The 15,091-nt window shown below is 36.1% G+C and overlaps 1 protein-coding gene across 1 annotated transcript in view; it reads left to right on the top strand.

Moving 5' to 3' along the window:
* The window catches only part of LOC112652296 (transmembrane protease serine 11E-like), a 42,501-nt gene that overhangs the window by 21,085 nt on the left and 6,325 nt on the right, over positions 1-15,091 (top strand). Inside the window, exons 4-9 of the mRNA XM_025435822.3 lie at positions 228-295; positions 3,844-4,007; positions 7,160-7,198; positions 8,783-8,960; positions 10,293-10,552; positions 11,350-11,492. Of these exons, the coding sequence (XP_025291607.1) occupies positions 228-295; positions 3,844-4,007; positions 7,160-7,198; positions 8,783-8,960; positions 10,293-10,552; positions 11,350-11,492 (852 nt within the window). The remainder of the gene's footprint in view (positions 1-227; positions 296-3,843; positions 4,008-7,159; positions 7,199-8,782; positions 8,961-10,292; positions 10,553-11,349; positions 11,493-15,091) is intronic.

Here is a 15,091-nt window from a genome sequence, read left to right as displayed (position 1 = left end):
CGTTCCCAGAAACTGTAACTCCTAAGACAGGATTCATTTGAAATCACTGAGTAGAATACCAGAAAAGATTCTTCGAGATTTTTCTAGTTGAATGCATTGTAAAATGTTGGTTAATGCTTTCTGATTTGTTTTTGTTTGTTTTGTTTTATTTTTAAATTTTCCATAGAGCTTAAAATGACTTGCAGGAAATTATTCTTGTTGACATATTTTGAATATTTTTGGAACAGGTGAAAAATGCATTTCATAACTCTCCATTGAGGGAAGAATTTGTCAAGTCTCACATTATCAAGTTCAGGTATGTAGATCTAAAATTACAATTTCTGAATATAAGTTAAAAATAAAACTGTTAACTTGGTCAGTAATAAATACTATTTGAAATGTTAATGATATGATATAATTCAATTAAACCAACATTCATTTGACAACTGTTCTAAGACATGGGCTATAATTTGCTTTACTAATTCTCTAAATACATAAGAAAGCATTTGCAAGGTGATGGATTTCCAGAGACAGAGGTATATTATTGAATTGTATTTTTGGAAACTAATTAGCATAAGTAGGAACCTAAACCGTATTCCTAGTTTAATAGCCAATTGTCCCCTATATAAAATGATTTAGTAGATGATATTTGTCTTAAACTCTTGGTTGTTCTCTTTATCAGTTTTATTTTTTCTTTTCTACCCCTTTCTGCTCCAAATATTTACCTAAGAAAATTCCAGATCTAATAATCAACGTCAATAAATAGAAGCTCAGAGCATAATATTTTAAGCAAAATACTATATGAGGGTCTTAATTAATATATTGTCTTAATACAAATTATTTGTATTTTTCAAAAATAGAATTAGAACTGTTTCCAGTATTATTTCAATGTCAAAAACTCCAAGAGTTCCTTCTCAATCTATCACTTAGCTGACATCTGTGGTGTTACTTTGACCACTGTCTTCTGAAAAGTCTATATTCTCTGGCATTTGAAATACTATTCTCTCTTGGATCTGTATGTACTTCTCCAATCCTTAAATTTCCACTCTCTCAAGGAGACTTCATGCACCCATGTGACCTCATATGTTATTGAAATCCAAATTTCTATTTCCATCTAAACTGCTTTTTTTGATTTCCAGAACTATATACTATGCACATCTCCACATGGAGATTCCACAGAGAGTTCTCTAACTCAGGTAAAACCCAACAACACCAATGGGAAACTTGGACATCATCCTATGCTCCTCCATGTTCCCGGGCTTCTCACATTTTATGAATAACTAAGTTCTACCAGTTTTACCTTCCAAATCACTTTCCAATTTGTTTACTTTTTCATCCCAGTAATCTTTCTACTCATTAGTATTTCTTCTGCAATCAATAGAAAGAAATGCAAGTTTGTAGGAAAGATGAAATCAATCTTAGAGATGCTGAATTGAGATAGTAGGAGACACATGAGCCTAAAATACAGGTCTTACTCAGGGAAGGAAAAAGGAACTGAGTTCAAGATGAGCCTTTGCTCATTATCAACTCAAAATACTGAAAAGTGTGGATGTAAATGGAATTTCTCAGAAAAAGGGTAATGCAAAGAAAAAAATGATGATGAAGAAAATCTGAAGGGGCAGCCGGGGTGGCTCAGTGGTTTAGCACTGCCTTCGGCCCAGGGCATGATCCTGGAGACCCGGAATCCAGTCCCATGTTGGGCTCCCTGCATGGAGCCTGCTTCTCCCTCTGCCTGTGTCTCTGCCTCTCTCTCTGTCTCTGTCTCTCATGAATAAATAAAAAAAAAATCTTAAAAAAATCTGAAGAAAACAATACCTAAGTATTTGGTATCTGGAGTTGGGGGAAAAATAGGAGCCTACGAAATAGGGAAGGAGAAGGGAAAAAGAGAAATCATGAGAAAGGTACCACTGACATGAAAGACAAAAAGCTTCAAGCATGGAATGGTCAGCATTGACAAAATACTCCTGAGAGACCAAGTAATATGATTGGAAAGAATTCATTGGATATGTCAATAAGGAAGCCATTTAGTGTAGAAAAAAGACTCAGTGGAATGGAAGAGGAGGTAGCAGTTTGCAAGGAACTAAATATGAGGCAGAGTATAATTTACCCTTTCAAGAAGGTTTGCTGTGATAAGAAGATGAGACATAAATTGAATAGCTGGGGTAGAGAGAAGGTTTTGTTTGTTTTTGTTTCTATTAGTCAGTATAGGAATAGTTTAAGAGAAAGAAGAAAGAAGAAAGAATTGTTGTACAGAGTTGCTTAGTCAGTGAAAGGAGGTGAGATACATAACAATAATCTCATTAAAGCCCTATTTGGGGGATCCCTGCCTGGGTGGCTCAGTGGTTTGGCGCCTGCCTTTGGCCCAGGGCGCAATCCTGGAGACCCGGAATCGAGTCCCGTGTCAGGCTCCCAGCATGGAGCCTGCTTCTCCCTCCTCCTGTATCTCTGCCTCTCTTTCTCTCTCTGTCTATCATAAATAAATAAATAAATCTTTTATTTATTTATTTATTTATTTATTTATTTTTAATTTATTTTTTATTGGTGTTCAATTTACTAACATACAGAATAACCCCCCGTGCCCGCCACGCATTCACTCCCACCCCCCGCCCTCCTCCCCTTCCACCACCCCTAGTTCGTTTCCCAGAGTTAGGAGTCTTTACGTTCTGTCTCCCTTTCTGATATTTCCCACACATTTCTTCTCCCTTCCCTTATATTCCCTTTCACTATTATTTATATTCCCCAAATGAATGAGAACATATAATGTTTGTCCTTCTCCAACTGACTTACTTCACTCAGCATAAATAAATAAATCTTTTTAAAAAAAAGTCCTATTTGTTTTTTTCAGATTACAAAAACAGTACAAACTTATATATAAAATTCAAATAACATGCTATTAAATAAAATAGAAAGCAAAACTCCCTCTCCAATAATTCCACTTTCAGAAATAACACATATTCTTAACAATTCATTGTGTTGATTTAGCCAATGACTTTTGATGGACACTTGGATTGTTACATATTTTTTTCTGATATTTAAAAACAAGGTTATGATAAACATATATAAATCTCTTTGCACACACAAGGGTATATTTGAAGAAAGCACTGTTTCAGAGAGAATGGATCATCAAATGGTAACAAATTTATAACTGGTAAACAAAGCTGACCTCTAAAAATAAGGTTTTAATTTATATTAATAATATATTAATACTAATAATATATTAATTTACGTTAAATGAGAAGTCAACACATTGTATGGTGAGGACTATATCTCTGAGAACTAATTGTATGTGAAGAGGCTAGAATAGAAAATGAGAAAGAGAGGTCAAAGATGATTCCAAGTAATTCATTCAAACAATGCTAAGGCTAATTAATGCTCTACCTTGAAATTATAATCACATGAAGTCAAGATGATTTGGTTAAGCTTCCTAATATCCTTACGATTAGAAGTTGTTTAGGAGAGCATGATGTTGCTTAGGAGATATCATTGGATTTAAGCCACTGGGAATTAAGCCTGAAAGCCAAAGCCAGAATTGATTTCATATTGACCATATGTTATATTGGATAGTATTGAATGGTTGACAAGAGAGTGTCTTTTTATATTAATAGCTAGATATTTTGGTGTTAAGGGAGACTGTAAACATACTAGCTTACTATCAGGGAGGCTGAGTTGGAAATTTTATATGTGATAAATGATAGGAATATAGAAGAAAATAAATTGTATCTTTTCAATTACATTATGGATTTGTTTTGCGTATGTGTTTTACATGGATGATAAAGAAAAAATAGATTGTTATATTACCATAAATCTAATTATGAACTATATCTTTTAAAACCATATTTTTCTTTTTTTCTTTTTGGTCCACAGTCAAGAGGAACATGGAGTGTTGGCTCATATGCTGCTGATTTTTAGATTTCGCTCTACTGAGGATCCTGAAGCCATCAATAAAATTATTCAACATGTTCTACCTGAAAAGCTGCAAGATGCTGTAGGACCCCCTAAATTAGATCCTGAATCAGTTGAAATTAAAAGTAAGTTTATTTCTCTTATTTAGTTTAATTCTCTTACATATAGAACAGCTCCATGTTACTTTTGGTCTTAGGCACTGATTTTTTTTTTTTTTTTTTTTTTTTTTAGGGGAAGATGGGAGGGACAAAGGGAGAGAGGGCTTGATGTAGAGCTTGATCTCATGACCTGAGATCATGACCTGAGCCAAAATCAAGTCAGATGCTCAAGTGACAAACCACTGAGGTGCCCCTTAGGCACTAATTTTTAAAAATTGTTTTGGATGTCCTTTAATTATGGAGTCTTGCCACAACAGAACATTTCTTTTGGGCTTAAATTGGTACTAATGAAGTATTTTAATACTACCCTAAACTTATGCTTCCTATGAAAGTCTGTCATTACCTCTGGGCCTGGGTTCTTTCCTGTATTGGGTCTTATACTTCAGCTATAGCATCCAATTATGTGAAGAAAATGGCTTTGTATATTCTTCTCCTTCTTCCTGTCACTTCCATTTTATGTTCTGAGGGTATGATGTGTGGAAAGGGTCATGACATCCACATGTTTGCCTTCAAGTTTCATTGATATACCTTGTTACAGCTTCTTCCCTTAAACCATTTACCAATGAAAAGTTTATAATGTATTTTCAGTTATTTTTGGTATATTTTACAACTAATTTAAAAAGTCTGAGTTTTTTGTTGAGGGTAGGGGAACAAAATAAGCAGGGATAGGTCCTTGTTACTAGAAAATAAGAAACAGGAGATCCTCAATGGAAGTAAAGTTTGGTTAAGAGTCAAGTTGTGTGCTATACAACAATGCTAGTCAATAGAAATATTATGTGGACCAAACATATGATATTACATTTTCTAGTAGCCACAATAAAAAAGTGAAAGTAATGTGAAATTCAGTTAAATAATTTGATGTTTAACCCAATATATCAAAGTATTATTTCAACAAGTAGTCAATAGAAAAATTATTTCTAAGACATTTCATATTCTTTCTTTTCTGTACTAAGACTTTCAAATTTAGTGTATATTTTATATTTATAGCACATTCAGTTTAGACTAGCTATACTTCAAGAGCTCACTAGACAAATGTGGCTAGTGGACACAGTATTGGATATGGTATAAGTAGAAAGTAGGAACATAAGTTGCTAACATCAACGCTGTTAGACCTAACTAGAGAACTGACCCGATGATCACCTATCCTGCTTGCTTAGGAAGGAAGGCTTGAGTAATTAGGACCAACTACATAACTTATGCAGCCTGGTACAAAATTTTGGACTCTTTTCAAAAAACAACAAAAAAATACTGTTAAGAGTATTAAAATATGACTTTTTTCTACAGTCTCTCTTGACTTGCCATGGTGTTTTTATTTGCTAATTAACACCATTCTAAGTGAAAAAATGAAAATTTTAAATTACTAGCAAGAATTGTATTATTCATCTTCATATTGTAAAATATCAATTACATATGTGAATGTAATTTCATCTAAGTATGCAGAATTATGAAAATTATACAGCTGTATTTCATAGCTGACACATTCACGAATTTAGTTGCTAACAGATCAATGGAAACAGTATACACAGCTGGCTTGACAATTCTTGTTTCCCCTGTTGATATGTGCACATTTTACCAATACTATCTACCTTCAGCTTAAGTGAGGAAGAATTAAAAAATCCTTCTATGTCGTTATTTTCAGCAGAATCTATTGGCTGATAAAAAGACATAATGGGAGCAAGAAAGGATATAATAGGCTCACTTGGTGTGTGTCTAGTAGAATGCTTACCTTCTTTCTGTGTTCTAAGCAAGTTGTGCTTCAAATAGGACTGACAGTGCTCCCTGGTTCTTTAGTGGTAGACATCACACATTTATCTTACTTTGAGTTTGCTGAACATTGTGGATTCACCAGGATTCTTGAGTTCATAGGGTATCATGAATGATACATGCATATGGAGAGCTAAGAATTCATGGACACATATTGTGTGTATCTCTTCTGCTCACACCATGCCCCATTATTCTATTATTCTATTTTTAAAGCACAAGTTATGAAATAAAAAATATCAAGAACTTTAAGAGTGCGCATTTAATGAAGTGCAAAGTCATGCTGAGTTCAGGACCCAATGTAGATACACATCCATTAAGCTGACCCTGTTAGTAGTATCAACATGCAAAGCCAGAACTTTCTCTAGGAAGAGGGTGAGATAGAGGAGAACAGGTTATTTGAAACAGGGAGATTAGTGGTGATGGTATTTAATATTTAATGAGAATAAATGGTCACTTTCTTATTTGAGCCATTTTCCCCAAAAACAGCCAGAAGAGAAAGTCAGAAAGAAGTACTTCTAGAATATAGATTTCTAGCATATCAACACTTTTAAATACTGAAAGAAAAATTAACATTTACATTTTTGTATTTAGAATTCCTATTCTGCCATATGCAAAGAAAATAGTTTTGGTCTTTGGAACTCTACTGAATCAGGACATTAAATGCATAGAGTTTTATGTATCTGTTGGTTGGCTTAGTGTTTGCATAGGGTTAGGGCCTGATCATTGAGAAGTCAATAAGCTAAAGAGCCATGGGCTAGAGTTGAAAAGAGGGCAAATTGTCTTCCTAAATTTGCAGAAAGAAAAATTAGAGAAGGATAACATTATTTTTAAATGGGGGACAGATTTATAGACCTGCTACTCATGTGTGTTATACAAATGGGGCTATGCCTATGAATTCAGTAAAGGAAAAAATCTGAAATAATGGTCAGTAAACATATCATTACATTTAGGGAATCAATACATGATTTAAAGTAGTATTCCCCAAAAGGAGGAAATACCACATCTCATTTTCTGGTATGAAACTCAGATTTCTGTGTTTCATCACAAAACTACTGAATCAGAATTACTGGGAAGAAGAACGGGAATTGCCAGTATAAAGATGCTCCCCATGTGACTGTTATCCTCACTAAAGTTTAAGAAACACTGCTTAGATCGTCCTTTTCCCAAGGAATGACCACACTCTGTCTATAATAAACTGTGTTGCTATTTTTGTTTTGTTTTGTTTTTTTGTTTTTACAACCTAGAGGTTCTGTCTTATAACAGAATTAACCACCTTTCCTAGTTGAAGTACTCAGAGGCATTATGAAATTCTGATGTGCTGGCCCTGTTCTATTCACCATTTCTGTGTATTTCAGAAATCAACAAGACAGAAACAGACAACTTTATAAACAATTGTAAGTGTTATATATTTTTAAAAATTGCATTACCTGAATGTAAAAAGTTAACACTGGATCATTTAGGTTTACTTTGTAAATAGTTTGTGTGATGTTATAGGGTCAGAATAAAGTTTGGTCTGTGCTCAGCTCGGGATGCTTTAACTTCTCTCTGAGGCACATTTTCTTACCAAAGAATAAAAAAATTGGGAAAACTTTGGAGTGGATATATAGTTGCCTGTGACAGATGTGTAAAAAAGTGACTTGAACCATTGTTAAAGGGAGAAGAGACTCAATGTTCTTACTGCAAATATCTACAATATATTCTCACAAACATTTTCTAAAGATTATGTAAAAGTAATCTGTATGTTGGAAATTTTCAGCTACAGGCAGAAACTTATTGTTATTCTACACTAAATAAAATCTTCATGATGCTATTAATTCCATACTATAGAAATCATAGGTAACCATGGAGTTGGGATATATATTGGTAAAATTACTGAAGGCCCAGATAATATTTTCACTTATGTTTTAAAAATACTGACTCTAGGCCTGGTATTTCCCTTTCCCTAAAGCAGGGTACCCACCCCCCATGATCTAGAGGATACATTTAATAGGTATAAAATTAGTAGATAATATATTTATCTTAAAAGGTGGAAAGAAGTACACTACTCACCAGCTTAGAATATTGGTTAATTCACAAACTTGATTAAACATGGGACCAAAGAATAATCCTGTTACCTAAATAGTGTGTATTCTTGCCACCAATATTTATTCTGAAACTCTTGTGTGCTAGTTGTGTATTAGGCAAAAGGGATATAAAATGGATGAGATATAATTCTTGCCTAAAGCAACTCATGCTCTAATGAGACTAGATGTATGAACCTAATGTATGGATACATAATTCTAAAGCAGTAGTTCTCAAACTAGGGCAATTTTGACCCCTACAGGATCCCACTATGACATTTTGGTTATCATGACGGCAGGGGGAATGCTACTGGCATCTAATATGTATAGGCCATGGATTCTTCTAAATATCCTGTGATGCACAGCATAGCTTACCACAACAAAGAATTATCTATCTCAAGATGTCAAGGGTGCCAAGGTTAAGAAGCCCTTTTATAAGCTATATATACATATATATATATGTTATATGTACACATATTATATGTATACATATATATTATGTGTATGTACTATACACTTATATACAGTATATATGTAATATGTATATAATTAGTACTGGTAACTATTAGCATATATACATGTTTATACAGACAGACATATATACATATGCATATATGTACACACACATATATAGAGATGATGATGAAGATGATGGAAGTATCATAAAAGCCATAACTAATCCAGTTTGGGGGCAGAGGAATTGTTAGAGAAGGCATCCCAGAGGAGGTAATGATTGACTTAAATCTTTAAGACGAATAGTTATTAAATTAATGAATGGCTATAGTTTAAGGAAAAGTGAGAACAAGAAAAAATGCTTGATACTATTGGAGCACAAAGTACAAAAATTTGAGATAGTAATACAGTTTGATACGTAAAAGCAACAGCTAAGTAAGGCATCACATCATCTCTCTTTGACAGGCTGTGGGACACGAAGGAGTAAAACTGCAAGACAGAGTCTCAGGATCGTTGGTGGGACTCAGGTAGAAGAGGGTGAATGGCCGTGGCAAGCTAGCCTGCAGTGGGATGGAATCCACCGCTGTGGAGCAACTTTAATTAATAGCACATGGCTTGTGAGTGCCGCTCACTGCTTTAGAACGTAAGTCCTGAATGACTGGCTTGTGAATGACTGGGGTAAGCAAGGTGCATCGGGTTTTGGCAGGAAGGAAATACCTCATGAAGTTTGAAAGAGATGAGTTTAAAGGTTTTAATTTTTATTTATTTATTTGAGACAGAAAGAGAGATAGCATGCACACGAGAGAAAGCATGAACAGAGGGGGAGGGAGAAGCACGCTCCCGGCTCAGCCGGAGCCCAAGGTAGGGCTCAATCCCAGGACCCTGGATCCTGACCTGAGCTGAAGGCAGATGCTTAGCCGACTGAGCCACCCAGGCACCCTGAAAGAGATGAGTTTAATATAAAGATAACATATACATCCCAAGAGTGGGACACTCATAAATCTTAGTGAGAGGTTTAATAGTCTGAAAATGGAAATGGCATCAAAGTACATGTAGATAAATTATCCACAATAATTTGTCAAAGGAAGAAGGAAATTTTTTAAAGATTTTATTTATTTATTCATGAGACACACAGAGAAAGAGAGAGAGAGAGAGAGAGAGAGAGAGGCACAGACACAGGCAGAGGGAGAAGCAGGCTCCATGCAAGGGAGCCCAACATGGGACTCTATCCCTGGTCCCCAGGATCCCACCCTGGGCAGAAGGTGGCGCTAGACTGCTGAGCAACGTGGGCTGCCCCGAAGTAGGAGTTTTAAATAAATTTTAAAGCCATCTTTTGACTTTGAGCTTGATGTCAAAGAGCCATATCTCTCTGCTGTATATCTATCAGAGATGGGACTAGGGGGATGGTAGGTCAGTGGGGAAATCCCACATGGCAAGAAAGAGTTAAATATGAAGAAATTTGGTAGTATTAAATTATACCACTAAGTTGACTATTCCATTCCTTGGAATACAACCTTCAACCCAATGCAAATGCAAAATGCCTATGTAAATAGGATAGTAATACTTTGTTATATTTATGTGTAGCCTTTGCAGTTTTCAGAGAAATGTGTATGTTCGTGGGTAGGGGACATGGTGCATAGAATACATTTAGTTCTTTGATTCCATATAGAATATGCTTTCCATATGTCTCTTTGAATCACTGATTCCTAGAAATGTCAAAAAGTCCTAGGATCTGGAGTGAGCGACTCAAACGCAGAGTAGCATGTATCTCCTAAAAACCATGCCACTGTGGCATTTCTCTCTGATGTTACTCCTGAGCCTGATTCGCAGATTAGAAAGAGTTTGCTTTTATATATAGAAACTATAATTTTAAAAAGAAAACTTATATTGACACCAGCAGCCTAAATTGTTTAATACAAGTCATTACATTGGTAGAATGGTAAAGTGGAATTTATTCTTTGTACTTCTTTGTCAGGTATAATGACCCAGCCAGATGGACTGTTTCCTTTGGAGTAACAATAAACCCTCCAAAGATGAAACAAGGCCTTCGAAGGATATTTGTCCATGAAAAATATAAGTATCCATCACATGACTATGATATTTCAGTAGCAGAGCTTTCTAGCCCTGTTCCCTACACAAATGCAGTACATAGGATTTGCCTCCCTGATGCATCCCATGAATTTCCCCCAGGCAGTGAGATGTTTGTGACAGGATTTGGAGCACTACAAAATGATGGTGAGTATCTGAAGAGCAATCAAACCACAGTGACCCAATTTGGTATCCTAAGGCATTTTCCAGCTAAGGATGGAAATGTCATTATGCCAAAATATGTTGGTGGGTTGGTTATATGGACCTGGGCAAGTCAGGCCCTATTTGTGGACTACGTCATTTAAAAGACACATACATTCCTTCATTGCTTTAGGTTACTATCAGTATTACTATAGGAATGGTGCTTTGTAAGGTGTCTGAAAGAGTAAACGTATCTGAACTCTTTACTAGGGAATAAACCGCATAAGAGATTGGGGATCATTAATATGCCTAAATTGTGATGATTAGAGAATCAAAATTCCACCATTATCCCTACTGAAATTACATTCTAAGTATTACTATAGGATGGAAGTCACTTAAACAACTTAAGGTACTCTCATAGGTGCCTAATTTTTCATTTAAAGTAGTTAGGAAATAAGTCTTTCCCCAAATATGACTGTAACTGAAAAAAAATACATATCCTATATTGCCGTCTCATCCAATAATTATGAAAGATTTTCTTTTTTTTTAATTATAAATTTATTTTTTTTTGGTGTTCAATTTGCCAACATATAGAATAACACCCAGTGCTCATCCCGTCAAGTGCCCACCTCAGTGCCCGTCACCCAGTCACCCCCCCCCCCCGCCCACCTCCCCTTCCACCACCCCTAATTCGTTTCCCAGAGTTAGGAGTCTTTCATGTTCTGTCTCCCTATGAAAGATTTTCTTGAGGTTTATAGAATATATGTATATCTACAAATATAAAGGCTATTTTTTCCCTTTAGGTAGCAGTCAAAATCACCTTCGGCAAGCACAGGTGGATCTCATAGATACTCAAACCTGTAATGAACCCCAATCTTACAATGGTGCCATCACTCCTAGAATGTTATGTGCGGGCTTCTTGAAAGGAAAAAGAGATGCGTGCCAGGTACATAGTTTGACTTATTAGTATGCTGCATAATTTTTTGTTCACCTTTTATTTTGAAATCATTATAGATTTATAGAAAGTTTACAGAGGGGTCTCATATATATTCTTCACCTCCATTTCCCCAAATGTTATGTCTCACATACATATAGTATAGTATGAAAGCTGGGAAACTGACATTGGTGCAATGTGTGCTTCTAGTTTAATGGCATTTTGTTACATGTGCAGATTTGTGTAACCATCACTGCAGTTGAGAACTATTCCATTGCCACGAAAACCTCCTTTAGAGGACTGAGCTTCTGATACCACTCTGGCTGGGAGAGCCTTGTTACTGTCACCCTTGCAGCCTCCACTGACATCATGGGGTAGTGGCCTCATTACTGTTGGTAGTGAGGAAAGCCCTGACTTTCCACTAGGTTTCCTCTGAAATCACCCTAGTGAAAGAGTTAGGCCTCATTTCCATTGAGTTATAGTCTATGCTCCCCAGCTGGGTACCACAGGAAAGAGAGGAGAGTTTCATCATTACCTGACAGAAATGAAAGTCAGTTTCCATCTCAGCCTCCTCTAACACCCAGAAGTGGTGGGGGATTGGGCCTCCTGACAGCCTGGTAGGGGTAGAGATCTAGGCTCACCATTTTGCCTTTGTCGATGGGGGTTGGGAAGGGTGCCACAGTTCTTTCTGTGTTTGGTTGGAGTAGAGAGGATATTGTCTAAAAGTTTTGTGTCCTCCATTGGTTGCCCCCTTTTTGTTTCTTTGACTGGAGAGAGAAAGGTTTTCTTGGGCTTCTTTTTCATTTGCATCTGTTGGCAGGTTGATAGATTGATGTTTTTCTAAGCTCTGTGTTCAGGATAAGTGGAGCAAAAAAGTAAATTCAGGGAGCTCACTGTTGAGTCATTTCTAAGTTTTCTAGCTCGCATCTGGCTTCTTCTAAATACCTTTCAGAGTTTTTATATTTATTGCTAAGTCCAATGTTTTAAAAATTAATTATTATCTTTTAAATTTAGCTTAAACAAAAAGTAATTCTATTCTATCTTGGTCCAGAACATAGACATCATTTTGAGCCCTGCTTTCACTTTTTAGTATATAGGCTAGCACCATCAATGTGACTTTGCCCACTGTCTTCATCCACATTGCTGATAGAATCAAGGCCAGTACTTGGGTACACCCTTTAATTCTCCTATAATTAATTTTGTGATTTGATAGATCTTATGTTTAATGTGCACTCTTTTTTTTTTTAAGATTTTATGTATTTATTCATAGACAGAGAGAGAGAGAGAGAGAGAGAGAGAGGCAGAGACACAGGCAGAGGAAGAAGCAGGCTCCATGCAGGGAGCCTGATGTGGGACTTGATCCCGGGTCCTCAGGATCACACCCCAGGCTGCAGGCGGCGCCTAACCGCTGCGCCACTGGGGCTGCCCTTAATGTGCACTCTTAAGCCTCAAATTAGTTTTTGAAATTACATGCTATTCTGTATGTTTTCCAATCTAGGTTCATACAGTGGTATATCATTCATCTCTAAGAATTTTTTTTTTTGGCAACTTTTCATGTTTTTTTCTTCCTCGCATACACACTGCACCTGTTTTTTGCTTTCACTGGCTTTATTTCCCTTAATCCGTGACTGATTTCATCATTGTCCTTTCCCAACTTTTACCTCTGGGTCAGTCAATTCAGCATTGTTCAATATGCTACATTAAACTCTTTCACCCACTTGACCTTTCTCCAGACGAACACTCAAGATTAGACTTAATTCATTGCATTTCTTTGTCTGCTCTGATGCCCAGATTATTCTTCCCTGAAGGAAGACATGGAACGATATAGACTGGTTCCATTACAAAATTCTACAGAAAATTCAAGTTGATTCTGTGAATAAAAATACTAAAATAAAACCAATTTAATAAAAGATTCACTTGAAAATACACCTATAATCTTCATTATTTGCAGATACTTTTTTTTTAATTTTATTTATTTATTCATGAGAGACACACAGAGAATGACAGAGACATAGGCAGAGGGAGAAGTAGGATCCTCGGAGGGAGCCTGATGCGGGACTCATTCCCTGGCCTGGGATCACACCCTTAGCCAAAGGCAGATTCAACTACTGAGCCACCCAGGAGTCCCTGTTTGCAGATTCTGTACTTACAAATTCACCTATTTGCTAAAATTTGTTTGTAAATCCCAAATCAGTCATCAAGGCACTTTTGTGATCATTCAGGAACATATGCAGAGTGGCAAAAATTTTTAGTGACCCAGTGTGCATGTTCCCACCTGAGGTCAAAAAAAGAGATTATCTGCCTTCTTGTTTCAGCTTTCATATCATACACTTGTGTCCTCTTTTTTGGTCTTTTTAATGCCATATTTTCCACATTTTTGTGCTTTTTATTGGTGACTTTGCTGTTTAAATAGTCTCCAAGTGTAGCGATGCAGTAAGGTCAAGAAGACTGTGATATGTCATATGGAGAAAATATATGTGTTAGGTAAGCTTCACTCAGGCATGAGTTACAGTGCTGTTGGCTATGAGTTCAACATTAATGAGTTAATAACAGATCCTAAGTAATGTACCTTTATATAGGAACATATATAAAATATGGCTATGTATTGATCAGTTGATAAAATATGACTAGAGGCTTATGGAAATCTCACCCTTTATATCCCCCAGGAATGATGATTCAGTATTCACTAATTCAGGGTTTGAGGCAACTCCATAAAAAATAACTGCTGTGAAAGCAAGAATCAATTGTATTTTATTTGGTTTCTTTTTTTTTTTTTTAATTTGGTTTCTTAACAGTCAGAATCATAGTTTAGCTATTCTAGATCTTCTCTTATCTTGATCTCTTTCATCCTACTTGCCTCTAACACTTGTGATTTTGCATTTGTGATCATCATTTATGATCTTCTTTCAAATATCTCAGCTCCTATTTATGGTAAATTCCAAATGTCATAATAATTTCATCTGCAAATATGTTCTCTACTCTATAGTACCACTTCAATGATGGTATTAGATGTGAATGTTCCTTATAAATTTGAGGAATTAAAGAGAAGGAACCAAGTTTAACTCTGTGATTATAAAACCCTGCTTTCCTATCTCTGGAAACCATTTTTTCCCTATCTCTCGGACTAGTTATCCCCCCCCCCCATTTTATGTCTAGTGTCCACCATTTTTGAACTTGACCAGTTCCATATATTTTAAAATCTCAAAAATCATTAGTAACATCATATGCAAAAGTCTTTACTTGGATTTCCTACTTTCTCACCTCAGTGCCATTTGGCTACCTCCTCTTTCTTTCTTTCTTTTTTTTTTTTTTTTGCTACCTCCTCTTTCTAAAATATGATTCTTCTTTGGGTTCTATGATCCTCAAATATGTTGCTTTCCTCTCCTATTTCTCCCACCACTCATTTCTGGTTCCTTATTTTGGTTTATTTGTTCGTTTGTTTACTTATTTAATTTTTCATGAGAGACCTGCAAGAGAGGCCGAGACACAGGCAGAGAGAGAAGCAGGCTCTCTTAAGGGAGGCCGATGTGGGACTTGATCCTAGGACTCCCAGGTACCTCAGCTGAAGGCAGATGCTCAACCACTGAGCCAGTCAATGCCCCTGGTTCTTT

This window comes from Canis lupus, chromosome 13 (assembly GCF_003254725.2).
Source record: "Canis lupus dingo isolate Sandy chromosome 13, ASM325472v2, whole genome shotgun sequence".
In the NCBI taxonomy this organism is placed as follows: Eukaryota; Metazoa; Chordata; class Mammalia; order Carnivora; family Canidae; genus Canis; species Canis lupus.
This window is presented reverse-complemented; position numbering and strand designations above follow the sequence as displayed.